The 27,155-nt window shown below is 39.8% G+C and overlaps 1 protein-coding gene across 1 annotated transcript in view; it reads right to left on the reverse strand.

Annotated features, from left to right (window-relative positions):
* LOC136861099 (obscurin-like) overlaps positions 1 to 27,155 on the reverse strand; it is a 428,235-nt gene that overhangs the window by 103,665 nt on the left and 297,415 nt on the right. The window contains exon 3 of the mRNA XM_067138800.2: positions 6,642 to 6,778. Within this exon, the coding sequence (XP_066994901.2) occupies positions 6,642 to 6,778 (137 nt within the window). The remainder of the gene's footprint in view (positions 1 to 6,641; positions 6,779 to 27,155) is intronic.

A 27,155-nucleotide genomic window follows, 5' to 3' on the forward strand; every position in this document is an offset into this window, starting at 1 on the left:
TGCTATATCGCACGCTGATACGATCGAAGATGGACTATGGAAGCATGTTTTATTTCAGTGGCGATAAACGCCTACTAAATAAACTAGATAGTAATCAATTTCAGTGCATTCGCATATGTTTTGGAGCTATGAAAACCACGCCAACTAATGCTCTTCTCTTAGAAGCCGCAGATATGCCCTTAACTATCCGTGCACAGTTTCTTTCAGATAAGTTCATACTAAAGCAAACTCATACTAAAAATTCAACAGTTCTAATACCTCTTCGCAGATTACAACATTTAGCAGACGATCAAGACCGGCTTTCTTTGAATCAAAGATATCTCCTGCTGCAAAGTGTCACATATATAGACTCATTACTGACCCAAAACTGTCAAAAGAGTGTGGCAGAAATATATGATATTCCATTTGAGCACTGCATATGCCCTATGGAAGTGGATAGATCACTAACATATCTACAAAGAATCACAGATTGGCGCAGTTATATCAAGAGGATTTGACTCTCCGGTATCCTTCGGCTGTTAAAATTTATACTGATGGCTCAAAAGTACCAATAAGTGGCGTAGGATGTGCATTCTATTGTCCTGATCAACATGAAACTCAAGGTTTTCGTTTGCCAGAACATATTTCAATCTATGCAGCAGAAGCTATTGCCATTATAGAAGGGCTCAAATATGCCAGACGATTCTACCGTAAGAGTATCACTATCATTTCCGATTCATTGAGCGTCCTTTCCACACTATCTACACCGCTCATCCTCCAGAAACCAAATATCTACCATATCAGTATTATTCAAAAAACATATCAACTCCAAAGACGCGGTTCTAGAGTAAACTTCGTATGGGTCCCAGCCCACATCGGGATACCACATAATGAATATGTAGATGACTTAGCGAGGAAAGCATGTGTCAGTGGACAGGTCCTGAACACTCCCAGTAACTTCGTAGATTATGCAGTGATTATGCTCCAACGAGCATATAGTCAGTGGTCACAGAAGTGGGAGGAAACAAAGAGCCACAAAGGTAAATTTTACTCAACGATTGAACAGTATCCCCCGCCACGTCCTTGGTTTGCACAATGGAACACTCAACGACGATTCATCTCGACTATCACTCGAATGTGCTTCAATCACGGAAGTTTTAGAAGTCACCTTTATCGCATCAACGTAGTGGACACACCATACTGCTCCTGTGATGCCCAGTCTATTCAGGACATAAACCATCTCTTTTTTGCATGTGCTCATTACCACCAACAGCAAAATGTGTTTATTACAGCTCTACTTCATGCTAAGCAACAGTTACCAACCTGTGTAAATACACTACTGGCGACCAAAAACAAAAAAGTGTATACTATTATTGGGAACTATTTAAAAAGAACTTGTCTACAAATTTGATTGATTTTCTATGGAAATGTATGTGATTTTAATGTAATGATGTGCAACATCTTACACTGTGACAATGACTTGTAATGAATTGTAAAGTTCAAACTAGCGTACTGTAATATCCAGGTGGCTGTTTGGCCTGTACCTGATCTAAAGCCAAATAAATACATTTTTAAAAAAGGAGTGCCTAGAGAAGAATTGGCAACGGTTCGTTTCTTTACCGTAACGCACACTACTAAACCTTTTAAGTGACTACATTTCCTCCTAGGGGCTTCTCAACGCTCGGTTCACTCACAAGGCCGAGTGTACGATTCCCCGTCTGGAAGTCAAAACATTTTGGACACTTGCGTTCTTCCTCGAGAAGCGAGTGAGTGGAAAAGAAATGGAGGGGAGTGAAATGTATAGACAACCTATTTTACGAGATACAGACAGAATATTCAGAAATTTAAAAAATGAGCCAAGACAAAAATGCAACAGAATGATTTTCCTTTTATCTCCATTTAGGACATATAACATTTCCGTTGCTTCAACAGAATGAACGTATTACCCTGATTCCAACGCAATATTGGATAAACATAACTACTTTCTCTTAGAAACTTGACTGGATCCTGCTCAAACTTTTCGGTAAATGGAGTCATAAAACTGTTTAATTCAAATGGCATGTCTTCAATATTTCTAAACCATTGCAGAATTGTTTAAGTTTTTCACAGTTACTATCAGATTTAAATAGAACAAATCACATGGTTTCAAGCATGGAATTTCCTTAAAATCTCTCTACTGTAATTGTTTTTTTTAACAACGGCAGTTCCATTTTAACAGCACGAATTCTGTTCCTCAGAGCACTAATCAACACGTTTTACTTCGTAAATAAATATTTAAATCCACAAAATGATTCGCAATGTCGACTTAAAAGGAAAGGTCGCCACTTCCACAGAGTGAGGGAGGGAGAGAAAAGTGATAATAGTGAAGGGTACCCATGGGCTGCGTCAGGGCTCCCTCTAAAAACCCTGCCTTGGAATGACCATTTTTTGGATATACATAACATGACAATAAAGGTGCAGACTGCACGGAGCTAGCGAGATGTGACACTGCTGGCGCAGCGGTGATTATGAATGCGAGACCAGCAGCAAACAAAACAATTCCGCCGGTGAATTCTTGAGGTTCGCAATACGAGTAAGTAAGCTCCTTAGAAGAAACTGGAAGTTGATTAACAGCAAGGAAGACGCCTAAAACGATATGAAAATGGAAACTGTCAGAACGTTGTGCAGACTTGCGTAAAAAAAGCGACCTCGGGAAGAGTCAGTTAGTCTAGACTAAGTGAGTGATTAGTGAACGCAAGCAGACGGTCGCGAGTCACGGAGGTTGAAACCGTCAGACGGCTACGCGGAATTCAGCGAGGCTTGATGCGAACTGCTCTGGAATCGGACACACTCTTGATAATGGAGAATTTGACACGCTGGTATGCTGGATTTACATTCATGGGTAAAAATCTGTGTAGAGTGAAAAACTCAAATTCAGTGAATTTGTAAATACTAATTTTACGTAAATAAATGTATTCAGTATTGAACCATATTATCTCTTACAGACATTTTAGTTTGAAGGACCGTGTTAACCAACCACAATAATTACGTCGGAAGGCTATTGGCATACGAGAACATAAGGAGATCGTTGTGTCGGATCTTACACACGAGCGCAAAGGGTAACGTGACCAATTATATGTACAACAGTTTACTCATGTATTGTAATTTAGAACTTTGGGTCACATATTTATGATAATAAATATATTTTTACCACTATTTGTGAAAAGCAGCTTTCCCCCAGGTTAATTACATCACAGAAATAATTCCTTTTCCACCTTCCTCTGGAGAAACCCCGCAAGGTAAATTGTATGACGTCCACACGTCATAAAGAGAAAGTACTGTACGTACACCATCTAATTTATTTCCCTTATTCTGTATGCATAAAACTTGGGGGAAACTTTCCATACAAGACGAAACACAAGATCAATTCACGAAGGCTTCAGGCAATGACGCAAAGAGCTTCTGTAAGAAGCCCCTTCTTCCATGGTTAATGAACAATGATGAAAAAACTCCTATATTCCCATAGAATTTTAAAGAGAACAATCTGAAGATGAAGAAAGTTTAAATGAATATCAGCACGACAATTCACGACAAATTCTTTCCTCAACGGAAGAACTTCAGAATAGACTTCGTTTTAAATTTTTGAAGTAGCTATAATTTTATTGAATGCGCACTGGTGGTTATGTGAATATGTGACAGCTATCAATGAATCAATAAATCTATAAATCAATCAATCAATGCAGAATTAATCAATACCCTGAACATTACCCACTGAACCAGTATTTACTGCACTATAGAAAAACAAAATATGCTGCATTACAATTACACAAGCATGCAAATGCAGTAGTTTGAAATGATATAATCTTAATCAAACTATCGTAGGCGTATGTTAGTTTGCGCGCGAGGAACTATCACAAATTCCTCTGTGAATATTTTCAGAAAGTTCCGAATCCCTATTATTGTTCTGCTAGATATGTCAACAGTGATTTAGAGATGTTCACTCCAAATTGTGCAAAATAATCTGTATACCTTAAAAGTAACTTGAATAATATAATGTATCGCGGCTCAGCTGCCCAAAGATAACGAATATCGCAATATTAAAAGAATTCCAATGGCATTAATTAAATTTATTTAAATGTCTTATTGCCCTTATGTATTAATCAGTACGTTGAAACTTTATGGCATCCATAGTATTAGGGCAGCTATCCTTAGTGGATTTTCTCCCACTGGGAGAAAGTTTAACGTATGATAACCTACATTTTCTCTACATATTTTTTTGCAGAATTTCAAACAAAATGTATATCGTCATTGCCGGGACGAAACCTTCTATGTGATAATAAATTTGGAGATATACTGACCCGCAGTACGTACGTTAGGAAGAGCGAGAATGCCTTGACAATATTCACACAATATTGCACCTTACATGGCAGAACCTTACCAGCCAAAGTTCTAAGCTAAAATATTTCACATAGGAGGTTTTGTCCCGGCAGCGACGATATTTTATGTTTCATACCAATGTTATTATTTTATTTGTCTAGAACATTTATTTGTGAATCACTGATGAAACACACGTAATAAATTATTCTCCCGAAAATATTTGTCACCTGCATTCAATATAAAGTACTATATTCATGTCGTATATTTTCCTCCTTAAGAAATGTGCGCCAGTCACGTGGTGAAAGGTCAGAATGCTTGTGTCTTACGCGTAGGATCTTGGGTGGATTTGGTGGCTCTTTATGTGATGACTAGGGGCTGGAACGGTTTTAACTCAGCTTGGTGAGACCAGCTGAGGAACTATGTTATATGAGGTGCAACTGAACCAATCGCAAAGGGATGGCAGTATATCTGAGAATATCTTTGCGCCGCTAAATATGTTGTGACGTACCCACTTGGCCCACAGATGTTTGACAAAATTATAACGTGGCGTGTCACTTTAATATTAAAATAAATAAGTCATTGTTTCTCCATAAACAGTATCCCAAGGGCGCCAGTCTTCAAGCTTATGGCTTGAAAACAAAAGTTGATAATTAATAATAATAATAATAATACGTAATGAGACTCAAAAAACTCCCAGGGGTGAGGTGAACGGAACACAAATCATTAAGTACACTAACTTGGAATTTAAGGATCATTAATAATAATTTCATGAAATACAAATTAAAACAGCTATATATTAGGATGAAAAACGTGACGTAACGGCGTATTAACGAAATCTGAACTTACGGAAGCAAAAGAAAAATTGAATGAAATTAACTCTAAGAAAATGAACTGTTGCGCGAAGACTTGCAGTAACTTATACCATAAGCTCACCATATGTAGACTCTGTTGTCTTGAAGCTGAAGATGAGTGGATCTCTCGTTCAGGCTGCCTCATCTGTTGTTGGATGCCAGTCCTACTTCTACATTTCCTGTCTTAAACACTTCCTACTGTACTCCTTACATAAAGTCGTAATGAGTCCTAATTTTAAATGCAAAACCACCATGGGTTATGTTCATGGAGAGAATACACTTGTATTCTTCCGTATTACGATGATGCTTGTTGTTTAAAGGGGCCTAACATCGAAGGTCATCGGCCCAAATTCCGTATTACGGAACAGTAGCGTAGCTAAACTAGTAATAAAAGCTCTCCTCCCATCAATACAAGTCAAAACCGGTCTCCCGTTGACTACCTCTCGTCATTGAGATAACAAGTCCCAATGAGAGTAACTTTTGAGTAGTATATACTCAGATGCGAAATGAACTAAGTTAAAATCTTCTCCGATGTCCGATGTGCAGACGTAGAATCGTAATAAGAGTGTCTTCCAAGAGTGAGAATCAGAATCAGAATCTGAATAAGAATAATCATGTCCGAATACAAGTGACAATCTGCTCACGAGTAAGAATAAGAATGTCCTCTCCAGCTCTCGTCTCCGGGTATATATCGGTTTAAAAGTCTCCTTCCATCAGCCATATCACATGGTCCAGTAGGATTATAGGTCTCATCCCTTCTCCTATGTATTGCTGTGAATCCATCACGTTGCTTCATTACGTTCATTCACATAGGCTGAACTTTCCCGCTGAAATAAAGCGTCAGTTCGCGCATTTCGAAAAGTTGGCGTTTATAATGTATCAACCGTCTCTTCATGATGTGGAGAGGGTAAGATCTCTCGTAACCTAGATGACGTACTTTTCCTGGAAATGTGCTGAATTTAGCCTGCTGACTCTCATCACCTCACAACGACTATTGGAAAATATACTGCAAGTTATAAATACGAATGATGTTGAAATATTTTTCCGAATAATTTGTTCGTTCAGAATACGTTATAGCCGCGATACAAAGAAATGAAGTGATGATTGAAATGGATGATAAAACCCAATATATATACATATTAATTTAAACATGACCTATCAGTTATTAAATATATACCTCTTATCAATTAATTACCAAGTTCAATAATTGAAAACATGCAGTGATGTCCCAAACATCACAATGTGACACTCCAATATCTGCTGTCATTCTTGCTGGGCATCAGTCATCTTGGTTACTCCACGGGCTTCTAAAAATAATATATGCAGCAACTTGTGACCACAGTGCGTGTATTACGCTGCTATGAAAAACGCACTTTCCGTAACCAAGTTCTGTAAAATTATAATACCACACATGAACATTCTCAAGATTGCAAGTTATTATATGAGGAAACTTACCATTGAGGACGTGAACAGCTATGGTAGTTGAGGCGACGTCCGCTAGGGAGCAGGTGTAGTTGCCCGAATCTTGTTTATTGGCATTAGCGATGTAGAGGCGGCTCACGGCACCTCCGGGCTGAATGTCGGTCTTAACACTGCAAAAAAGAAGAGATGCATTTTACCAACTACGTAAAAGTACCTCCTGAAGCTTCTCTTGTGGATGAAGGGAATGTCAAGTGAAATACGAATTTAATATTTTAAATATACGGAGTAAATGATATATTATAATTAAAAAGGTATATCACAAAATGAGCCGGCCGCGCGGTCTAATGGCAGCGCGCCTGCATCTCATCCGCAGGACCCTGGTTCGAATCGCGGTCTAGTCAGTGATATTTACTTTGGATCTGAAGACAGGTTCGAGATCCACTCAACGTGAATGATTATAACTGGACAGCTCTCTGACGGTGATATTGCGGCCTGGCCCAGAAAGCCAAGAATAACTACTGAGAGGATTCATCACTTTGACCACACGCCGCACCGTCCTGTAATCTGCATGTTTTCAGACTGAGCGGTGGTCAAGGAAGTTTTTATCAAGAAATGAGCAAGAGTGCACTATTTATTTACTTGATTGCTAGTGTTTTAACGTCGCACTAATACATCAAAGATATTCGGCGACGCTAGGATTTGGAAGGTAGCGGCCTTGTCCTTAATTAATATACACGCCATCATTAGTCTAGTGTGAAAATGGGAAATCACGGAAAACCATCTGCCGGTCTGTCGACGATGAAATTCTGAAGCATCTCCTCTCGGATGTAATCTAACTGCAAGGCCAACTCACCCAGTGAGTGCATTAATATTAAGTTACTCCATGACACGTTTTGATAGATGAACACATTCAATGCAACTTCACTCTATCAGAATGAAACGAATTCTTATAGCGATGAAATTATCTGCATTGTGAAAGCAATCGGACAAGGGCTGGAGCCAGGCCTCTTCGAACGCTTTAAATAATTACAGAATCGGTGAGCGCACCACTAGCATTTTCCCCGGCATTTCGCATTGTATTCTAAACCCTCCGCTTAAAGTTCTTCATGAATTTCCACAGATTATAATTTGGTAGTATATTTCGGCTGAACCAAGAACCGAGTTCAAGGTAATCTGGACTAGTGTTGGCTACTGAATGCATGATTCGAAGCAGTGTATCGATTCATTCAAGTGTCCGAGTGAATCGATTCACAGGCACGGCGAGCTCACGGCACACGATTCAGCTTACTCCCAGCGGACAGTGCTGAGTGGCGCACTCACTGGACGTTGACGGGGAGCCGAGCTTCCGCTGCAACGAGACAGTGAATCATGACACATCGAAAGAATCGTGAACGAGCGCGGCTCAGTGAGACACATGATACACACGGCTCCTTAACAGTGAATCATGACACATCGAAAGAATCGTGAACGAGCGCGGCTCAGTGAGACACATGATACACACGGCTCCTTATCGGCTCACTGGACACGCGGAGAGCCGAGCTTCCGCTGCGGCGAGACATACAGTAAGCCATGCTACACTGAAAGAATCGTATGCTATAATGGACTCTCGAGCTCAGCTCATTTGAAAATAATACCCATTTGCATTCACTGTCCTCTTCTTACAGGGAGGTTTAAATAATAGATGGATTTATTTGCAGTGTTAAAGAGGTAGTCACAACATAATTCTGAAGTAGCTAGTAAGTAGGTAGGCTATTAGGTTATACTATTTATTAGTTTAATGAATCTTAGTGTTATAACTTAGTTGACATTTGACAATTAAACTCGATTCTAGCCTGCCCTATGACTATGAGTCAGACTCATGACCACTCAAAAGGACCTGTTTTATATTGGGAAGAACGGCTCAGTATTCTCTCAGTTCATATGACACATCGTTGCACAAGACTTCAATCATATCTGGACAGACGCAATAACAGTATGTTGAATCAGAAAACCAGCGGGCTACTGTGCCTCTCGGGTAGCCTATACAAAATATGACGATTAAAAAAAAATTCTCGGCTGATAGAAAAATACTTTTTTTTTAAATGACTGAGCGAGTTGTCGTACGGTTAATATCGCGTGGCTATGAGCTTGCATTCGGGGGATGGTGGGTTCGAATCCCACCGCCGGCAGCCGTTAAGATGGTTTTTCCGTAGTTTCCCCTTTTTCTCACCAGGAAATGCTGGGACTGTACCTTCATTCAGGCCATGGCTGCTACCTTCCTAACATTTCCCACCCTGCGTCGCCGGAAACCTTCGATGTATTAGAGTAACTAGCATTTTTTCTAAGAAAGGAATTCATAGTATGAAGACCAGATGGCAGCTGCGAGCACTGAATGCTGTTGTTGCTGTCTTACCAGCACTACACAGATGCAGTAGGAGCGGTGACCAATGAGCCGTGAATCGGATCACTGTATCGATTCAGTAACGTGAACGGAATCAAATGAATCGATTCAGTAAAATGAATCGAATGTGCCATCACTAATCTGGACGGTGGCAAAGTACACGATGTCAACCGCTAGAATAAATAATATTTTTATATATAATTTCATATGGCTATTGTTAGCCTGGTGCAGCCCTTATATATAAGGTAATTCCCCCACCACACCAGACCCCGAGCCAGAGGAATTAATCGCTTACAATTAAAATAGTCGACCTGGCCGGGGATCAGAGCCGTGGCCGTCTGAACCGAAGACCACTACAGTGATCATTCTGCCAAGGAAGAATTAGTGAAATGAATAATTGTCCTTAAATATTTCTGCTCGTAATAATCGTATAATGGCCGTTTGGGGCAGTGGCATACAGATGTAAACTTTACAAGAGAAGGAAGAATAAGAGGTGAGTGAAGTCCAATAATGAAGCTAGTATGCTGGGTAATGGGTAGGACTATCTATACCTGATATTATATAAATAAGAGTTTTGTCTTTACATTGCTCAGAACTTAAAAGGAATGGCATTTCTCTGTCGGTCATGCCCACAGTAACAAGGAAATGCACGTTTTACTTTTCCGTAATTTTTGTCTGTCTGTCTGTCTGTCTGTCTGTCTGTCTGTCTGTCTGTCTGTCTGTCTGTCTGTCTGTCTGTCTGTCTGTCTGTCTGTCTGTCTGTCTGTCTGTCTGTCTGTCTGTCTGTCTGTCTGTCTGTCTGTCTGTCTGTAACTACGTGCATCATGAGAAAACGGCTAAGGAGAATGTAATGAAAATCGATAAAGTCGAGGAATGAGCCACTACAATCTAGACTATAAATAATAATATTCACGCTGAGTGAAATGGTAGTTTAGGAAAAGGCCTAAAATTTAATTATCAAAGTTATATAAAATTGAATTTACGATCATTTATATCAACCATTTTTATCGTAGCGGCTATGATAACAGAGGTATTCATGATTTGTATTTTTGTTGCTAAGTCCATATCAATCCCGAACAATGAGACCATGAGTAAACAGAATTTAATGAAAATCGGTATATAGAGTCGGTGAATATGAAACTACAGTCTAAGCTATAAACAATTTGATACACCTTGGATTAAATGGTACTTTAGGGAAAGGCGCCAAAAATCTAATTTTTAAATACCTATGTTATTGGTCCTATCGAATGTGGTACATAACAAAAGTTATAGATAATACAATTTCCGGTCGTTTATAATTTATTCAGTTTTGCCGTACCGGCTATGGCTATAGTGGTATTTCAGAGTCGGAAGAAAACAAGATGTGAAGGCCTACTATCGAAAGCTGATAAAATTGATCAACAATAACATTACATTGACTATTGTATGTTGTGATATTCTTTGTCTCTTATGCTGACACTCATCTCCGATAAATGGGATTACTGCTGCGTATTGAGTATAACAGCCTGCCTGAATATTGGCGGGGAATACCTGGGGAGTTAGGTAACTTTCTTCTTTAGCATGTCATTCCTCTGGTTCATATATTTTCTGATACTGCTCGTACGTAACACACTGGCTCATAATAGTACTCCAGCTATTCGATCCCTAATCTGACGGGCTGATTGGAATGATCAGTCTGCACACTGAACGTGATCATGGGAGAGGCTCACTTATGACCTGGTCTAGAATTACAATTTCGGCCTATTCCAAATTATAGCACAACAATTCAACAAATAACTCAAAATTCAACCTTGGAAAAGTGTCTTTTCGTAAGAAAAGTTTCTTCCTCTTCACTTTTATTAAATTCTACATTCAATTATTCCAAATTATCAACGTAGAGGGTGTTTCTACTCAGGCTTGGAAGAAAAAATTGTCTGCAAGTCATATAACATTTTCCCCCGCCATTGTGGTTAATTGAGATTTTCCGACTCATTGGGTACTATTATTAAACAGATGAGTAAAATGGCATAGTTTTTGCCCTGAGACTGTACACTGTTCGCCTCCCACCCCAATTATGGTGTGTTCACGGTTTACGCTATTTACGACCTGGTCATTACAGCTCTGGAAATTTGGACTGTTAGATCGGCAGCGTGGTACTATGCGTTAAAAGTGAGAAAATGTGTGGTTTTTCATTTGATCGAGTATTTCCTGCCGGGATGAGTGGCTCAGACGGTTGAGGCGTTGGCCTTGTGACCTCAGATTGACGGTTTTGATCCTGATTCAGTCCGCTGGTATCTGAAGGTGCTCAAATACGTCTGCCTCGTATCAGAAGGTTTACTGGCATATAAAAGAACACCCGTGAGGCTAAATTCCGGCACCTCGGCGTCTCCGAACATCGTAAAAGTAGTTAATGGCACGTAAATCATATAACATTATTATTCTCGAATATTTCATATGATAGCACTGCTTTAAATTGCTACATTCCTACTGCCGTCAATGTAATGACCTATGTTGACTTTAGTTGGGAAAACCACTAAGACAGTCTTGTAAAAGGGTAGGTGGAGTGTGAGTGTCCGCCATTATAACAAAAACTCCGTAACATGATTGGAACTGATGCTAGGCAAGAGGGCCTACGTTTACAATGAAAATTCCGTAACCCAGTCTTCACATGAGAAAATACGTTTGGTGACTTCCCCGTCGCGTGTCTAAGGTATTGTTAAGAGCTACGCAATTTAACACAATCTTACTCACAACATGTACGCTACCTTAGAATTATGTATACAATGTAGAATTCTGTAGCTAAACACGGGCGCATCAGCTAGTCTTGAATATTATCGGCCGAAAAGGAAATGGTACATATTTAACGAAGAAGAATTAGTCAAGAAGGATGTTGCTAGTCATTATTCAATGAAAGCATATCAGATTATCCCCTCTTCTTGAAATTTACCGTACGAAAATTAACAGCTCCGGATGAAAGAAGTGAAATAACCTGAGTTTTTCAGTCAGATAACCCACAGTAAGTGTTCAAATTTAATGGACTGCCAGACTATTCAAATAATAAAAGCGTTTGTTAAATAGAAATTAAACATGTAATAATCCCATAATAATCTGTAAGTAATAAAGTTGTATACATATTAAAAAATGTAACCCCAGTAGGTGTTTACGCGGCCTGATATCGAAAATGACCGAACGGATTTTGATGTGGTTAACACTGTTCCATTAAGCATACAGTATAATATCCATGAATGGTTCGAAGGCGTTCCCTGTTAAGGGGTGATTTTAGTGAAGAAAGTCAAATACAAATCTGTCATTTGTGTGCATTATTTACAATTTATTTATTTATTTATGAATTTATGCACGTATCATATAACAATGTTATATACAAATATTTACAAATATTTACAAATATTTACACTGACATGTGAAAAGAAATGTTCAGATCGAATGTACTTATCAACTGCAGGACTGTAGGTGTTGCCAGCTGAAAATCAGACAAGCCTCCTTAACATGACATTGCCTTAAATTTGGACGCAATGTGCTGACTAGACTGAATAACAGCACCACCGTCACACTGAGGAAATGAAATTTATCCCTAATTGTAAAGAGATCCACTGCAGATTCCATGAATGGTCCTGTTACGAGCAGTCAAAGCTTAACTTGGTAGATTAAAACCAGATGCAGGGTTGTTAATCTTGAAATAAGTCCAAATATGACGATTGGTGTTCTACCACCATTCCTCTCTCCACTGGAAAAGTGTTTACTACGTTGCCTAGTCTGGGCTAGACCCCAAGGATATGTGGAATAGCAAGAGCTCTACAATATCACCCTCGATGGTATACGCCAGTCTCTAAACCAGGGCCTCTCAAACGCCCAAAATCTCACGCGTGCAGAGTGAGGCGCAAGAGCTCCGTGCACTGTGCATCGGTGCCGCTCGGCATGACTCGGATCAACGCTTCGTCTCTGGGCTACTCGGCCAAGCTCGGCTCTACTCGGCTATACTCGGCTACACTCAGCCCGGATTTGGAGCGCTACGGCGCAAGTGGGGCGGAGGGAGACAGGCGGAGCGAGCGAGACAGGCGTGAGGAAAGAGAGAGTAAGCGCTATTGCTCCAAATCGAGGAGTGGGGGGTCTGCACTCTGGTCAACCAAGCCAAGTCGTCTTTTGCACCGTGCACAGCGCATGCACCACGCGCATGCACCCTGAGAGGCCCTGCTCTAAACGGTAGACTCGATAAGAGATTTTGCATTATAGTTTTCATTAAAAGAAATCAACCTTAAAATTATAAATCATAATGTTAATCACGCATACTTTTCAAAAGAAATATACTTGATACCCCAATAATTTTATTAAGATAGAAATGTCTTACACAGTACCAGTATTTAATTTGTGTGTATGGTGTAGATGTTATTCTCGTATAAGTGAAAGTGCAGGAATTCATGGGATATCCCATACAGAGAAAGGAGCGAGCTAACCGGGAGGCTGCCGGAAGAACCATGGAAATACGCCGCAACGAGTTATGTGCGTACATCAAGAGGGGAAAACAACTAATGACGTCTAAAAGAAAATTCAATAATACTCATAAGCATTAAATCAAAATAATTCCAATACGAAAATTCTCAGCTCTCATATCATGCTTTATGTGATTCAATTTACATTTTATTACTAACATTAATCCGTGTTATTAAACTGACGAAAAATTTCCCCGTTAAATTCGACTGAAATGTTTATGATATTAAGCAAAATGTTGCCTCAAACAAGACCTTACCTTATAGTTCGCATTAAAATAAATCAACCTGAAAATTAGAAATTGTGAACTCTAACCAGAGACACCGAAAATTATGGCTTCTAAGTAAACCATAATTAAGAAAATTGGTCAAATTTCTGAAAAGCAACACCGCCAGGTTCGAAGTCTTGCAGTTGTCTTCCATCTCACATGTCACCATTATGCAGTAATTTATTTTCGAACCTTACGAGATTATTATGTACTGCCAATGGTTTTAATGCCGTATCGTGTAAGTCATTACTGGTACATTTCGAACTGGACTAATGAATATTTTATTTGTCTGTGGTATTGTACATTTAGTAAATTATGAACACTGGCGGAAAATGAAATCGAAGCAAAAAGAAAGAATTGTGTAAGATAAACGAAATTCGGTGTATTTACACATCTGAAAGATGACGCCTATTGAAACATGTGCGCATGCCGACGAAGAGTGGTGCTAGTAGCGTCACTATGACGGTGCAAAGCAAGTTTACTTTAAATACGCGCTGTACACTTCGTGAACGTTAAGTCATCGCCAGGTGTTGACGTTGTGAGGTAGGTGTGAGTCGAAAATGCCTTTAAGGAGATGAACAAGGCAGTATCAGCAGCTTACTGAACGATGCCGTGTAATAGGGATAGGAGAAGGTGAGAGTTCTTTTCGCGAAATTGTAGAAAGACTTGGCAGAGATGCGTCCACAGTGCACTGGTGTTGGCGACGATTGTCACGGGAAGGTACTATCACAAGAAGAACGGGATCCGACCGCACAGGTATGACTTCAGAGCGGGAAGAACACCGTAATCGTCGCATGGCTGTGATGGATCGTACTGCATCTGCAGTAGAGGTTAGAGCTTCAGTTGGCATCAGAGTGACACAAGGAACTCTAAGCAATCGATTACTGTACTTGAAGGAGAGCTCCGAGCGAGACATCATGTAGCGTTCATGCCACTAACTCCGAATCACTTCAGTGGTGTCAAGCTAGACCTGAGTGGAGATCTGTTGTGTTCTCAGATGAGAACCGTACCTGTCTTGGTGCCAGTGATGGCCGTAGGTTGATAAGAAGGAGGTCGGGTGAGCGCTTGGAACCACGCTGTCTGCGGCTTCGACACAGTTGACCTATACTAGGAATTATGCTCTGGGAGTGATTTCCCTTGACGGACAGTAGGAGCACTCTCGTCATTATAATAAGACCACTGACAGCATATCTGTACGTCAGGTTGGTGATTGTACCGGTTGTACTGCCATTCATTCGCAATATTCTAGAGGGCGTTTTCCAACAGGATACGCTCGTCTTCACACCGCTGCTGTCACCCAATGTGCTCTACACGGTGTCAACCAAATGTCTTTTCCTGCAAAATCACCAAAGCTTTCGTCCATGTCCACATATGGGACACTATGTGTAGACAAATCAAGCGACATCCAATACCAGCATTATACGTTGCTGATTTGACTGACGAAGTGTAACAGCCGTAGAACTCAAACTCACAAAATAACGTACGATACCAGTACGACACAGTGCATGCAGGTTTTCAGGATTGCATTCACAATCGTGGTGACTGCGGTGGTTATTATTGTACTACCATGTCCCATGACATCTCCGGCATATTTGAACCGGTGATCCATAATAATCAAACAAATATATTACCTAGGCAATTCCAGATATTAGATTCCTTCTATGGGGCGTTGATTTGAATGAGCAGTGTGCACACTTAACAGAAAACGGCAGTTAAATGTTTACGGCTATCTCCGGCCTGGTCATTCCATCTGTGGAACTTGGCACTGTTAAAAGACCGTCGTAGTATTTTCCGTAAGCAATGAGGAACTGTAGAGTTTTTCATTTTACCGAGTATTTCACAATATACCATTGCTTTGAAGAGCAACATTCCAGTCGATTAGTGTATTCTGACAAGAATACTGATGTCGATGTAATGATCTTTGTCTTGTTTAACTTATTATTTGTCTGTATCTGTTACAGCATCACGGGAAAATAGATAGGTGGATTTTAACGAATCTCAGTATTTCAATTTAAATAAAGGGTTCGAATGGGATCTAATATCTAAGTCGTCCAAAAATATCAATAAGATTTGGTGCTTTAGAAGGGTCCTAAAGAACAAAAATTAGATGTATCTCTGTTACGGTTGATTTTACAAGAAAATATCTCGTGGTGAATTTTGCCCCAATACCTCCTTCCATAACGTAAAAAATAAGTCAATTGTGAGTGATTCATGTGAAAGAACAAATGAAAATTAAAACCTGCAACCTGTTTTCCAGTCTTTGACCGGGTCAGGGATGTAATGAATGAAACATATCGATGGTTTTCTTTAAAAACCTCGTAAGTCCGAATACTCTTCCTATTCATTATATTCCTTAAGACTGGTCACGCCTCTCAGTCTCATATTTATATGCAGTCCAAAAGAATAATTTTCGTTATGGTCATTTTCCTCTGCCAATGTGTAAAGGAAAATGAACCTTAAATATATTATACTGTAGGAGTGTGTAAATTTGCCATGCAATCAACATCCCTACAATACGGTGCGGTAAGGTCCATTATCCTTTAGACATTAGCAAAGGAAACTGAACACAGCAAAAATTTTTCTGACGGACTGCATAGAAATATATGATCGGGAGGCGTGACCAGTCTTAAGGAATGTAATGGGTAGGAAGAACATTTGGACATACGAGGTTTTAAAAGAAAGCCATCGATATGGGCTATTATTACAATGGGGTCGCCACTTCCAATGTGATATTAATGACTGATAAATACTACGAAATAATAATGGAGAGTGTTATTGGAATGAAAGATTACAGGGAAAACAGGAGTACCCTGAGGAAAACCTGTCACGCCTCCGCTTTGTCCAGCACAAATCTCACATGGAGTGACTGGGATTTGAACCACGGTATCCAGCGGTGAGAGGCCGACGCGCTGCTGTCTGAAATAAATAAAGTATACTGTAAAGAGACTTGCTATGGAGGTCATTTCGACAAAGTTCTTATAGATTTGTACACTTTTCAGTGTTTTAAAAATATTGACCCATACTTAACTTGCGTTAATACCGGAATGAAGATATAAAATAATGATCAGCAATAATGCAAATATAAATATGAAACTGCAAAGTTCCCGACAGAGCAATGAAGCGAGGACATTACGACAAGCCACTGACAGGCATGCCTACATATGTGCCTCAGACTCTGGGGAACAATGTGAGAGGAAGAAAAAATGTAATCATGCACGTGCTAACTCATTGTCCTGTCAACGTCGGGTACTGCAGTCATGAAATATGAATGAGAGATAATGTGTTCTTCTTTCCTAATGGCTCAGTGGACATGAAAACTGAATCTATTATGAAAATCGTGATATATTTCGTATAGTAGTATGAAGGGGACTCCTATATCTTATGTTTTGTGAACAATATGCTAAAGTATATTACTGCTTTCATTCAGTTTAATTTGTTCTAGTAATGTTTGGTACTTTTAAAATGTAACTAGACAATTTTTCCGCCTCTGTGGTGTAGAGGTTATTGTGATTATCAGCCACCCCCGGAGAGCCGGGTTCGATTCCCAGTTCTGCCACGAAATCTGAAAAGTGGTACGAGGGCTGGAACGGGGTTCACTCCGCCTCGGGAGGTCAACTGATTAGAGGTGGGTTCGAATCCCCACTCAGCCATCCTCGAAGTGGTTTTCCGTGGTTTCGCACTTCTTCTGCAGGCAAATGCCGGGATGGTACCGAACTTACGTACACGGCCGTTTCCTTCCCTCTTCCTTGTCTATCCTTTCCAATCTTTCCATCCTCCACCAAAGCCCCTGTTCAGCATAGCAGGTACGGCCACCTGGCCGATGTACTGGTCATTCTCTCCAGTTGTATCCCCCGACCCTATGTCTCACACTCCAGGACACTGACCTTGCGGCGGTACAGTTGGGATCCCTCGCTGAGTCCGACGGAAAAACCAACCCTGGAGGGTAAACAGATTAAGAAAGAAAGAAAGAAAGAAAGAAAGAAAGAAAGAAAGAAAGGAAAGAAAGTACTAGACAAGTTGACAACAATGATGGGTCATAGTTAAGGCAGCCATATTTGCTTTTTAGGGACCAACCTCGCATGATTTCATGTCTACACCAAGAGAAATATCCGAGAGAAATACGTCCTATGATCACAGGAGTTGGGCGTAACTTACGAATACGCACTGTACTAGTTTTCTCACTCATTTTTTATACTATAAATGACAAGTAGGAAACTTAAAATACAGTATGTCAATAATCACGATGTTAGATTTATGTATAAAGAGGAAGCAATAATAATGATACTTGTTAAACGGCCTTGTAACTACTACCTTAGAATTTCCGAGAACAATTATGAAGGCGAATAGAAGTGTTTCTCGTTTACTCATCGTTGATTTAATTCGAGAATATGGCAAGTCACTCCTACATTTACGATATATAAAATACATTTTTTAAAACCATGGCGCAACAGCCCGAAGATGACCTTGGCGTACCAATCGAACGCTGCTCAGCCTAAAGGCCTGCAGATTACGAGATGTCGTGAGGTCAGCACGACGAATCCCCTCGGCCGTTATTTTTAACTTCCTACTGTACAACGGGATAATATATAGCTGTAGACAAGCAAACTTGTCGCATTACGGCTTAGTTGATTTCGTGACCATAAACTCAGCTACAATACACAAGCGTTTTTATTTCACGCCATCTAGTTTGCATGCATGTCAATAATTTCGACGTTCCATTTTATTATATCAGACTGCATGAAAAAGAATCTATGATAAACTATATATGGCTGAGTTTGAATTCTATTTGTCTGGTAAACAAAAATATATCACCAGAGGTCACTGCATGATGATATCGTACGACATGGAGTATCGGAGGTACATTTTCCACCATTCCAAAATCCATAAATCTCAGCGTGGTTTGCACCCGCGACCTTGGGATCGAGAGGCCGGCACTCTACCACTGATTCACAGAGACAGTTGCCGCAGGAATGCTCACTAGAAGCATACCGCTTGAATTTACCGGGTTTCGAAACTTAATAATTCTTAATATGTTTTCAGTAGTTTTATAATAATATACATTATTAATTTACATTAATGCCTAAACTTTAATTATATTATTCACACGTTGCATAGCCGACGGTGTTGGCGTTGTCCTTCTTTCGTCTCTTAGCGGCCCTACGGCAATTGAAATTAGCAGAGGCCATTCTTTGTTAAATGGCATCAAATTACGAGAATTCCCACAGTCAGTTCTATGTCAGATGTCGGATGGAAAGCGTTAATTGCGAGATTATTAAATTTAAGTTGGCTAGCAGGTATCGACCGAGCTGACTGTTGCAGGTCACTCTTTCTCAAGAGACATGGACGTGATCCAAGCTAGTACAATTGTATTTCCTCCCTAAATGAGTTTTACCGCAACCTTCTGCAATGCTTACTGGGAAGGTAGTCATCTGCAGTATCTAATCAACTAATAGTTCTCAATATGTGTTCATTTGCGTACCTATTTATGTACCTATTGGATGTAGTTCTTTAGTTAAAAATTCTGTCCTGGACTACGGCATGGATAAAATGTTTAACTACTGACCATTCATTAACGACTATTTTACTCTTTAAAACCCCTCTCAGCTGGGTGGTGACATACAAAAGCAAGTAATTTAGCACATCATTGACGGATCTAAAATTTGAAGAAAGCATTATTGCACAGGGGGTGCAAACAAGTACGATCATATCTCTGTTAAAGAGAATAACGAATGTGAACTGGATATGGCTTTGTAATATTAAAGCGAGATAACACTGAAGATTTTGTATCTTCATTATGTGCAATAAATACTTGTTCCACAACTGAAACGTGTCTCTTATGATTTACACAATACTACTAGCACTACCAATAATAATAATAATAATAATAATAATAATAATAATAATAATAATAATAATAATAAAAAAAATAAACTCCGCCATTGCCGGTCCCAAGCCCGGGGCCCCATCTTGCAAGTGATGGGGAAGGAGGAGGGGGAGGAGTAACAACCTCGTAAAAAAAACCTGGTTCCATCTGGCTCCGGATGGTAGCACCCTGTAAGGGCCCCTGCCTAGGGTTACAGGTGAAACCTGGTCAACCGTCTCGAAGGCGGATGAAGAACTTAATGTCACAACGGCGGAGAGAGCGGAAGAACCTAGTGGAGTAAAGCAGGAATAAAAAATCATTTCGGACTAACAATCCGATCTCATCTTGGAATTAATTTCCTACCTTGTACAATGTACAATTTCAATTGCAGAATGGAAAGTCCGCTGAATGAAAGCACTACCCCAGGTGGTAGCTCGGAAGAGAAATCCACCATTGCATTATGCAATGCATCGGGACCTAGGGTTCTGGGGAGTCCCAACATCTGCAGTAAGGGTGAGTCGGAGCATCCTTGGAATCCTTTCAGACTTAAATTTAAGAGTAAATTCTTTGCAGGCATTCTTAATGTAAATTCCTTGCTAAAAACCGGCAAACAGAAAGAACTGGAAATTTTCTTAGATAGACATGAAATCCAGATCTTAGCAGCTCAAGAGACACGGTTTATGGATGAGAATGTAACAGAAACCAAAAATTATAGAATCTTTAAAGGTAAACCAGCAATCAAAATTATGAAAGGAATGCCACTACTAGGTACCGCCTTTTATGTCCATAAAGCAATAGTTGATAATGTTATGGAATTCAAATCTAGTTCAGAAAGGTTATCTCTTCTCACACTTAAATGCAAGAACAAAAAGTATACATTTGTTAACTGTCATGCACCAATAAATGAAGATAATAGCAAGAACCCAAGTAAAACTGAAGAATTCTCGAGTCTTCTAGATGATGAAATGTCAAAAATTCCAAAATCAAATGTTATTATTCTACTCGGTGATTTTTATGCACAGGTAGGCAAAGAAAAAGTTTTCAGCAAAACAGTAGGGGCATATCCGGCACACAAAATAACAACCAAAAATGGCATGAGACTAATTAATCTCTGTAAATCCTTTCACCTAAACTTAATGTCTACCTTCTTTAAGAAACTTCCAAGAAAGGCTACAACATGGGTGTCCCCAAATCCGATGTTAGGTGAGTTTCAGTTGGACCCTGTAGCTATTTCTCAAGAAAATATTAAGGAAATTATGAATGTTAAAGTAATAAGAAGTGGGGAGTTTGACTCCGATCATTACCTCTCTCAAATTAAGCTAAAGCTTCTACCTCGTAGGAATCAAAGAAGGCCGAGAAAATTAATGAAGTACAACATAGATAGGCTCAACATTACACAAGCAACTATAGAAAACTTTCAGGAAGAAATTAAAATAACTCAGCATGGAAAATGGCCAGAATTATCTAAACAGATTAATAGTGCAGCGAAGAAAGTATTTGGATCAGTTAAAACTGAAAAGAAAGTATGGTGGAATAACGTATGTGAGGAAGCACTTATTGAAAGAGTGAAAAAGTGGAAAAAATGGAAATGTTCCGGAAAGAATGAACACTATGAGCTATTTAAACAACAAAGAAAGGATAAGAATAATAAGGCAGGTTAAAAGATCTTTTGAAAAATCGCAGCTAGTCGAAATTGAGAATAATTTTGTAAGAAATAACTCCCGAAATTTCTATCAGACCTTTAAGAATAACCTGAAAGGTTATCAGTCCCGGAGCATTTGCTTCAGAGATGCAAATGGTAATATTGGCCTTAACAATGCCGAGAATTGTGAGATTCTGGCAAAACACTTCGAACACCTGCTGAACTGCCCTGAGCCAAATCATAAATTACAATTTTCAGAAATTCAGGAAAATCTAGAAGCTGATTCACCTCCAACAGCGGAAGAAATAAAGGAAGCAATAAAAAAATCTTAAAAATAACAAAGCTAGTGGGGAGACTCCATAACAGCTGAACTTTTAAAATGGGCTGAACCAAAAATTATAGAAGATCTACAAATAATCTTTGAAGAAATTTGGGAAACAGAAAAGATCCCAGAGGATTGGAAAGTGGCTCTAATACACCCATTACACAAGAAGGGTAACAAGCAGGATGTCAACAACTACAGAGGTATATCTCTCTTGCCAGTTGCTTACAAGATATTCTCAACAATACTACTAAATAGAGTAAAATCGACACTGGACAGTCAATTGGGTGAATATCAAGGTGGATTTAGAGAAGGAAGATCTTGCTCCAAACAGATTTTCGACCTGAAATCTATAATTCGACACAGATTAATAAACTCCAAAGACATAGTTGTAACATTTATTGACTTTAAAAAAGCCTTTGACTCTGTTGATAGGAAAACCCTAGATAAAGTAATCCGTGAATTTGGAGTTAAAACTAAATTGGCAAACCTAATTCGTGAAACACTTACAGACACTGTCTCGAAAGTAAAATTTATGGCTGAAGTATCTCGACCTTTCAAAATAAATATAGGTGTCAAGCAGGGCGATGGTCTATCTCCACTCCTTTTCAATTGTGTCACAGAGAAAATTGTAAGAATTTGGATTGAAAACGGAAAGAATCTAAAATATTGCCACTCATGCTGGGGAAGAAGAACAAAGGTGTTGTAATAAATTGCCTAGCATTTGCAGATGACTTTGCCATACTTTCAGAAAGCCTTACAGATGCAGCAATGCATGTCAATCTCCTTGAAAAGACAGCCAACATGACAGGCTTGAGAATCTCTGCCGAGAAAACAACATTTTTGACGAATATAAAAAGTGCCCCAAAGTTTTTAGCAACGGATATTGGTCGAATAGAAAAGGTAAAGAAATTCAAATATTTGGGTGAGACAATTCAAGAAAATGGTTTAGAAAAATCTGCTATAGAGGAGAGGATACAAAAGATGGAAAGAGCATACGGTATAATTAAGAATACTTACAACAAAAAGTGCTTATCAAGAAAACTTAAAATAAAGCACTACAACACAGTAGTGAAACCAGAATGCCTTTATGCCAGCGAAAGTCTATCACTGAACTACAAGCTTGATAAATTAGAAATATTAGAAAGAAGAATTATAAGGAAAATATTAGGTCCTCCAAGAATTGCAGAGTTCTGGAAATTAAGAAGTAACAATGAAATTTACCAGAACGTAGAAAACATATCAGAAACAATAAGAAAAAGGAGATTGCTATTTCTTGGACACATTTACAGAATGGATGACAATAGACTAACTAAACGAATCTTCAAGTACCTTTGGGAAAAGAAATCAACTACCACCTGGATATAAGAAGTCAAGAAAGACCTGGAAAGGAACAACATACGAGAAGAAGAATTATTGGAAAGAAAGATTTTTAGGAAGAAAGTCTTACAAATGGAAGGATTCCAAGGGAGGAAGGAAAAGAAGACAGGCACAAAGTGGACTGAAGACAGGAAAAAGAAACACATTGAAACAATGAAAGAATACTGGAAGAAAACGAAAGAACAACTAAGGAGGAACAATTGAAATTGTAACGTGGTCCTTAGAAGGCCGGAACGCAATAATAACAACAACAACAATAATAATAATAATAATAATAATAATAATAATAATAATAATAATAATAATGCATTGTTTCCAGTCATCTGCAACATGAAAATATTGGACTCAGCAAGAGAATCCAACTAGACTCTTTCACTCCAACTCCAGCACATAACCTGCAAGAGGTGCCTTTGCTGAGCCGAGCAACACATTGGAAGATTGGGTACCAATCCCAGCGGGAAGTTGGGTCGGCAAACCGATCAGTGCTGGGGGCTTCAAGGCTTACAACATTGACAGTTAACAATTTGTTACCTGCGGGTAACCACCCTAAAAGTTTTTCATAAATCTCGCAACATGGAGAAAAGGACCAACGGAAAAACTACACCAGATGGTAAATAATCTACCCCTGTTTTGATGGGGCAAGCAATCCTTTGGATTCTGCGGAGCTTGCACATTCATGTGAGACGAAGAAATGTTTTAAATTCTTGGCGACCATCAACATCAACTCCCTCTTAGAGACAGGAAAACTAAAACATATACTAGGGGGGCCTATATAATTTAACTGAACACAACATCTTGATAACAGCTGTGCAAGAGACCAGATTCCTCGATTAAGGAGTAATAGAATCACAAGGTTATCGGATCTACAAAGGGCAACCAGGTGAAAGAGTGGTGAAGAATGTGTCTCACTTGAGGAGAGGCTTCATAGTGAGCAACAAGATGATCAACTCCATCATCTCCTTTTCATCTCCTAATGGTAGAACGTCCACTATAGCTTTTAAAATGCTGAACGGAGCATGCACAGTTGTTAACTTTCATGCACCCACTAATGACACCAACAGGTAAGATATTGAAAATGTGGAATTCTTTTGGAGGGTACTCGAAGAAACAATGGACCGAACACAAAGCACCACATAACTGTTTTAATGGGGGATTTTTAACTCCCAGATTGGAAAATGGCAAAGAGATAATATTTGAGGACATAGTTGGAGAATACCCAGCCTACAAGAGTACCAAAAGGAATGGAGAAAGTCTGATTGACCTGTGCAGAAAATACAACTTAGTCCTCAAATCTAAAGCTTTTAAACGCCTTCCTAGGAAAGCCATGACTTGAATATTCCCTAACCCAGTGCTCGGGGAATTCCAACTGGACCATGTAGCCGTCAGTAAAAGGAATAGCAAGGATGTGCAAAATGTCAAATTATTGACATGTGCAAACATTGATTCAGACCACTATCTTTCTTTGGTCAAATCCAATGTCATCCCTCTTAAAAGGAGCAGAGAAAACCACTGCATGAAGTCGCGAATTCCAGGGTTCAATCCAGTCAAGCTGAAAAATAACAATAACTTCACCGAGACCCTGGGTAAAAACAAAGACAAAAAAAATTGGCCTCAACTACAGATGACACTAACTGATGGAGCATCAACCACAATCCCGGCGGTTAGAATGAGTCCATGGTAGACAACCACTTGTGACAAAGCAGTAGAAGAAAGAAAGCAAGCATGGCTAAAGTGGAACCGCAACAAAGGTCTGAAAAACCATAAATTTATGATAAGGTAGGAAAACTGCTACTAAAATGAGCCGAAACACCAAAAGGCAGTAGAATTAAATATATCATTGACCAAGCAGAGAGGAATTTTCAAATAAACAACACTAGAGACTTCTACCAAACTTTAAAATCTCAAATAACATTTTACCCAGCCCCTACATTTCACCTTTGAGGAGCTGACGGAAAGCTGAAACTGAACAATGAAGAGTGCACCACAGTTCTAGCAGAGTATTTCAACAACCTTCTAAAGCCAAAGGAACCCAAGAAGGAACTGCATTTCGAACCTCAGAATGTTGCTAAGTTGGACTCTCTCCCCCCAACGAAGGAGGAGATCCAGAAAGCTAATTCAGAATTGAAACCTAACAAAGCGGCGGGCGAGGATGGAACCAAAGTAGAGCTCTGGAAATACGCTTATGAGGAGTCAATCCAAAGTTATTTTTTCTTTGCTAGTTGCTTTACGTCGCACCAACACAGATAGGTCTTATGGCGACGATGGGACAGGAGATGGCTAGGAGTGGGAAGGAAGCGGCCGTGGCCTTAATTAAGGTACAGCCCCAGCATTTGCCTGGTGTGAAAATGGGAAACCACGGAAAACCATTTTCAGGGCTGCCGATAGTGGGGTTCGAACCTACTATCTCCCGAATACTGAATACTGGCCGCACTTAAGCGACTGCAGCTATCGAGCTCGGTCAATCCAAAGTATCCATGAAATAATATCTAATATCTGGGTGACAGAAGTATTACCTAGCCACTGGACCTCATCTTTCATCAACCAGTTACACATAAAAGGTGACAAATCAGATCTCAAGAACTACAGAGGGATTTCCTTTGTATAAGTGACGTACAAGGTACTCTCCAAAGTATTACTCAAAGGAGTAGAGGCTCAATTAGACTCCCACATCGGAGACTACCACGCTGGGTTTTGATATTAAAGATTCTGAACCTCAAAATCATCTTCACTTACAAAAACCAAAGCGCCTCACTCTATGTGGCAACAATTGTCGACTTCCAAGAGGCCTACGATCCAGTAGATAGAGAGTCACTCTGCCAGACACTTGCTGAACTGGGACTAGATAAGAAAAACTTGAATCTTGTGAAAGCAACGCTTACCAACACTACAGCCATAATCAAATTCAGAGGGGAACTCTGCCAGAGCTTCAAGATCAGAACAGGTATTAGACAAAGGGATGGCCTATCTCGAATCCTCTTTGATTCCTACTCGAAAAAATTATTCGTGAGTAGACGAAAGTGCCAAAGGATGAATCTGAATTGAGAATAGGCTACAAGAAAGACAAGTTAACAGTCAACAGTTTAGCCTTCGCACATGACCTTGCACTCCTGGCATCCAGTGTGGAGGAAGCTATCCGTCAGTTATTCTTTCTTGACTACATATCATGTAATGTAGGGTGTAAGGTCGCCATCAACAGAACACAGTTTATCACCAACATCAGAGATACGCCGAATTCAATCCCACTGGGGGGACAAAACAGTACAAAGGAATAACTCCTTCAAATACCTAGGAGAAAGTATAACCCGAAACATGAATGAAGACCAGGCCATTGAATAGCAGATGCATCAAATTGAGACTGTCAGTACCATACAGTACGCCTCAGAATGCCTAAACATGGTATGAAAAGGGCATCTCAGAAAACTGGAGCTGAAGGAAAGGAAGATTCTGACGAAAAAAAATGGGCCCTATTAAAGGCGAAGGCAAGAACAGAATCAGGTACAGCTATGAACTGTACCAAGAATTAGGGAGCATTACAACATCCATAAGGAAGAGGAGATTGAATTTCGATGGTCATGTCCTGAGAATGGACAATCAGAGGCTCACCTCCAGAATCCCCTACACCATCTCTCTAGAGAGGGCCACTAATGCCGAGTGGGCAAGAGTTGCCAGAAAAGACCTTCAACAATTGGACATTGCTCCTACAGAAATCTGTGACAGGAATAGGTACTAAACATTGATCAGAACATCACACTCTCTCCAGTCACTAACAGAAGAGACAGTGCGTCCGGGAGGAGGTGTGAATGGACTAAGGAGCGAAAGACGTTCACGGTGCAAAAATGAAGAAAGCTGCTAGAGGTGGTCCATAGCAGGCCAAAACTGAACTACTATTACTACTACTACTACTACTACTACTAATAATAATAATAATAATAATACCGTGCCCAGTCAGCTTTCGTGGGGGTCTGGCACCGAATTGAGTAAGCGCTAGACATAACTTCTCGGAAGATACTGGGGTGGGGGCCTCAACCCCGACACGGCGCGTCCCATATGGCTGATAGGGGATGCTCCTGTAGATATGCAGGGCAGGTGTGAATAAGGCCAAGCCAAATAAGCACCCGCGGATCAACTGAGGCAAAAAGGACTGGAGTCAACGGTCTCGACGGCGGAAGAGGATATTTCCCAACGGCTGAGAGAGCGGAAGAACTGG

The sequence above is a fragment of the Anabrus simplex genome, chromosome 1, assembly GCF_040414725.1.
Source record: "Anabrus simplex isolate iqAnaSimp1 chromosome 1, ASM4041472v1, whole genome shotgun sequence".
In the NCBI taxonomy this organism is placed as follows: Eukaryota; Metazoa; Arthropoda; class Insecta; order Orthoptera; family Tettigoniidae; genus Anabrus; species Anabrus simplex.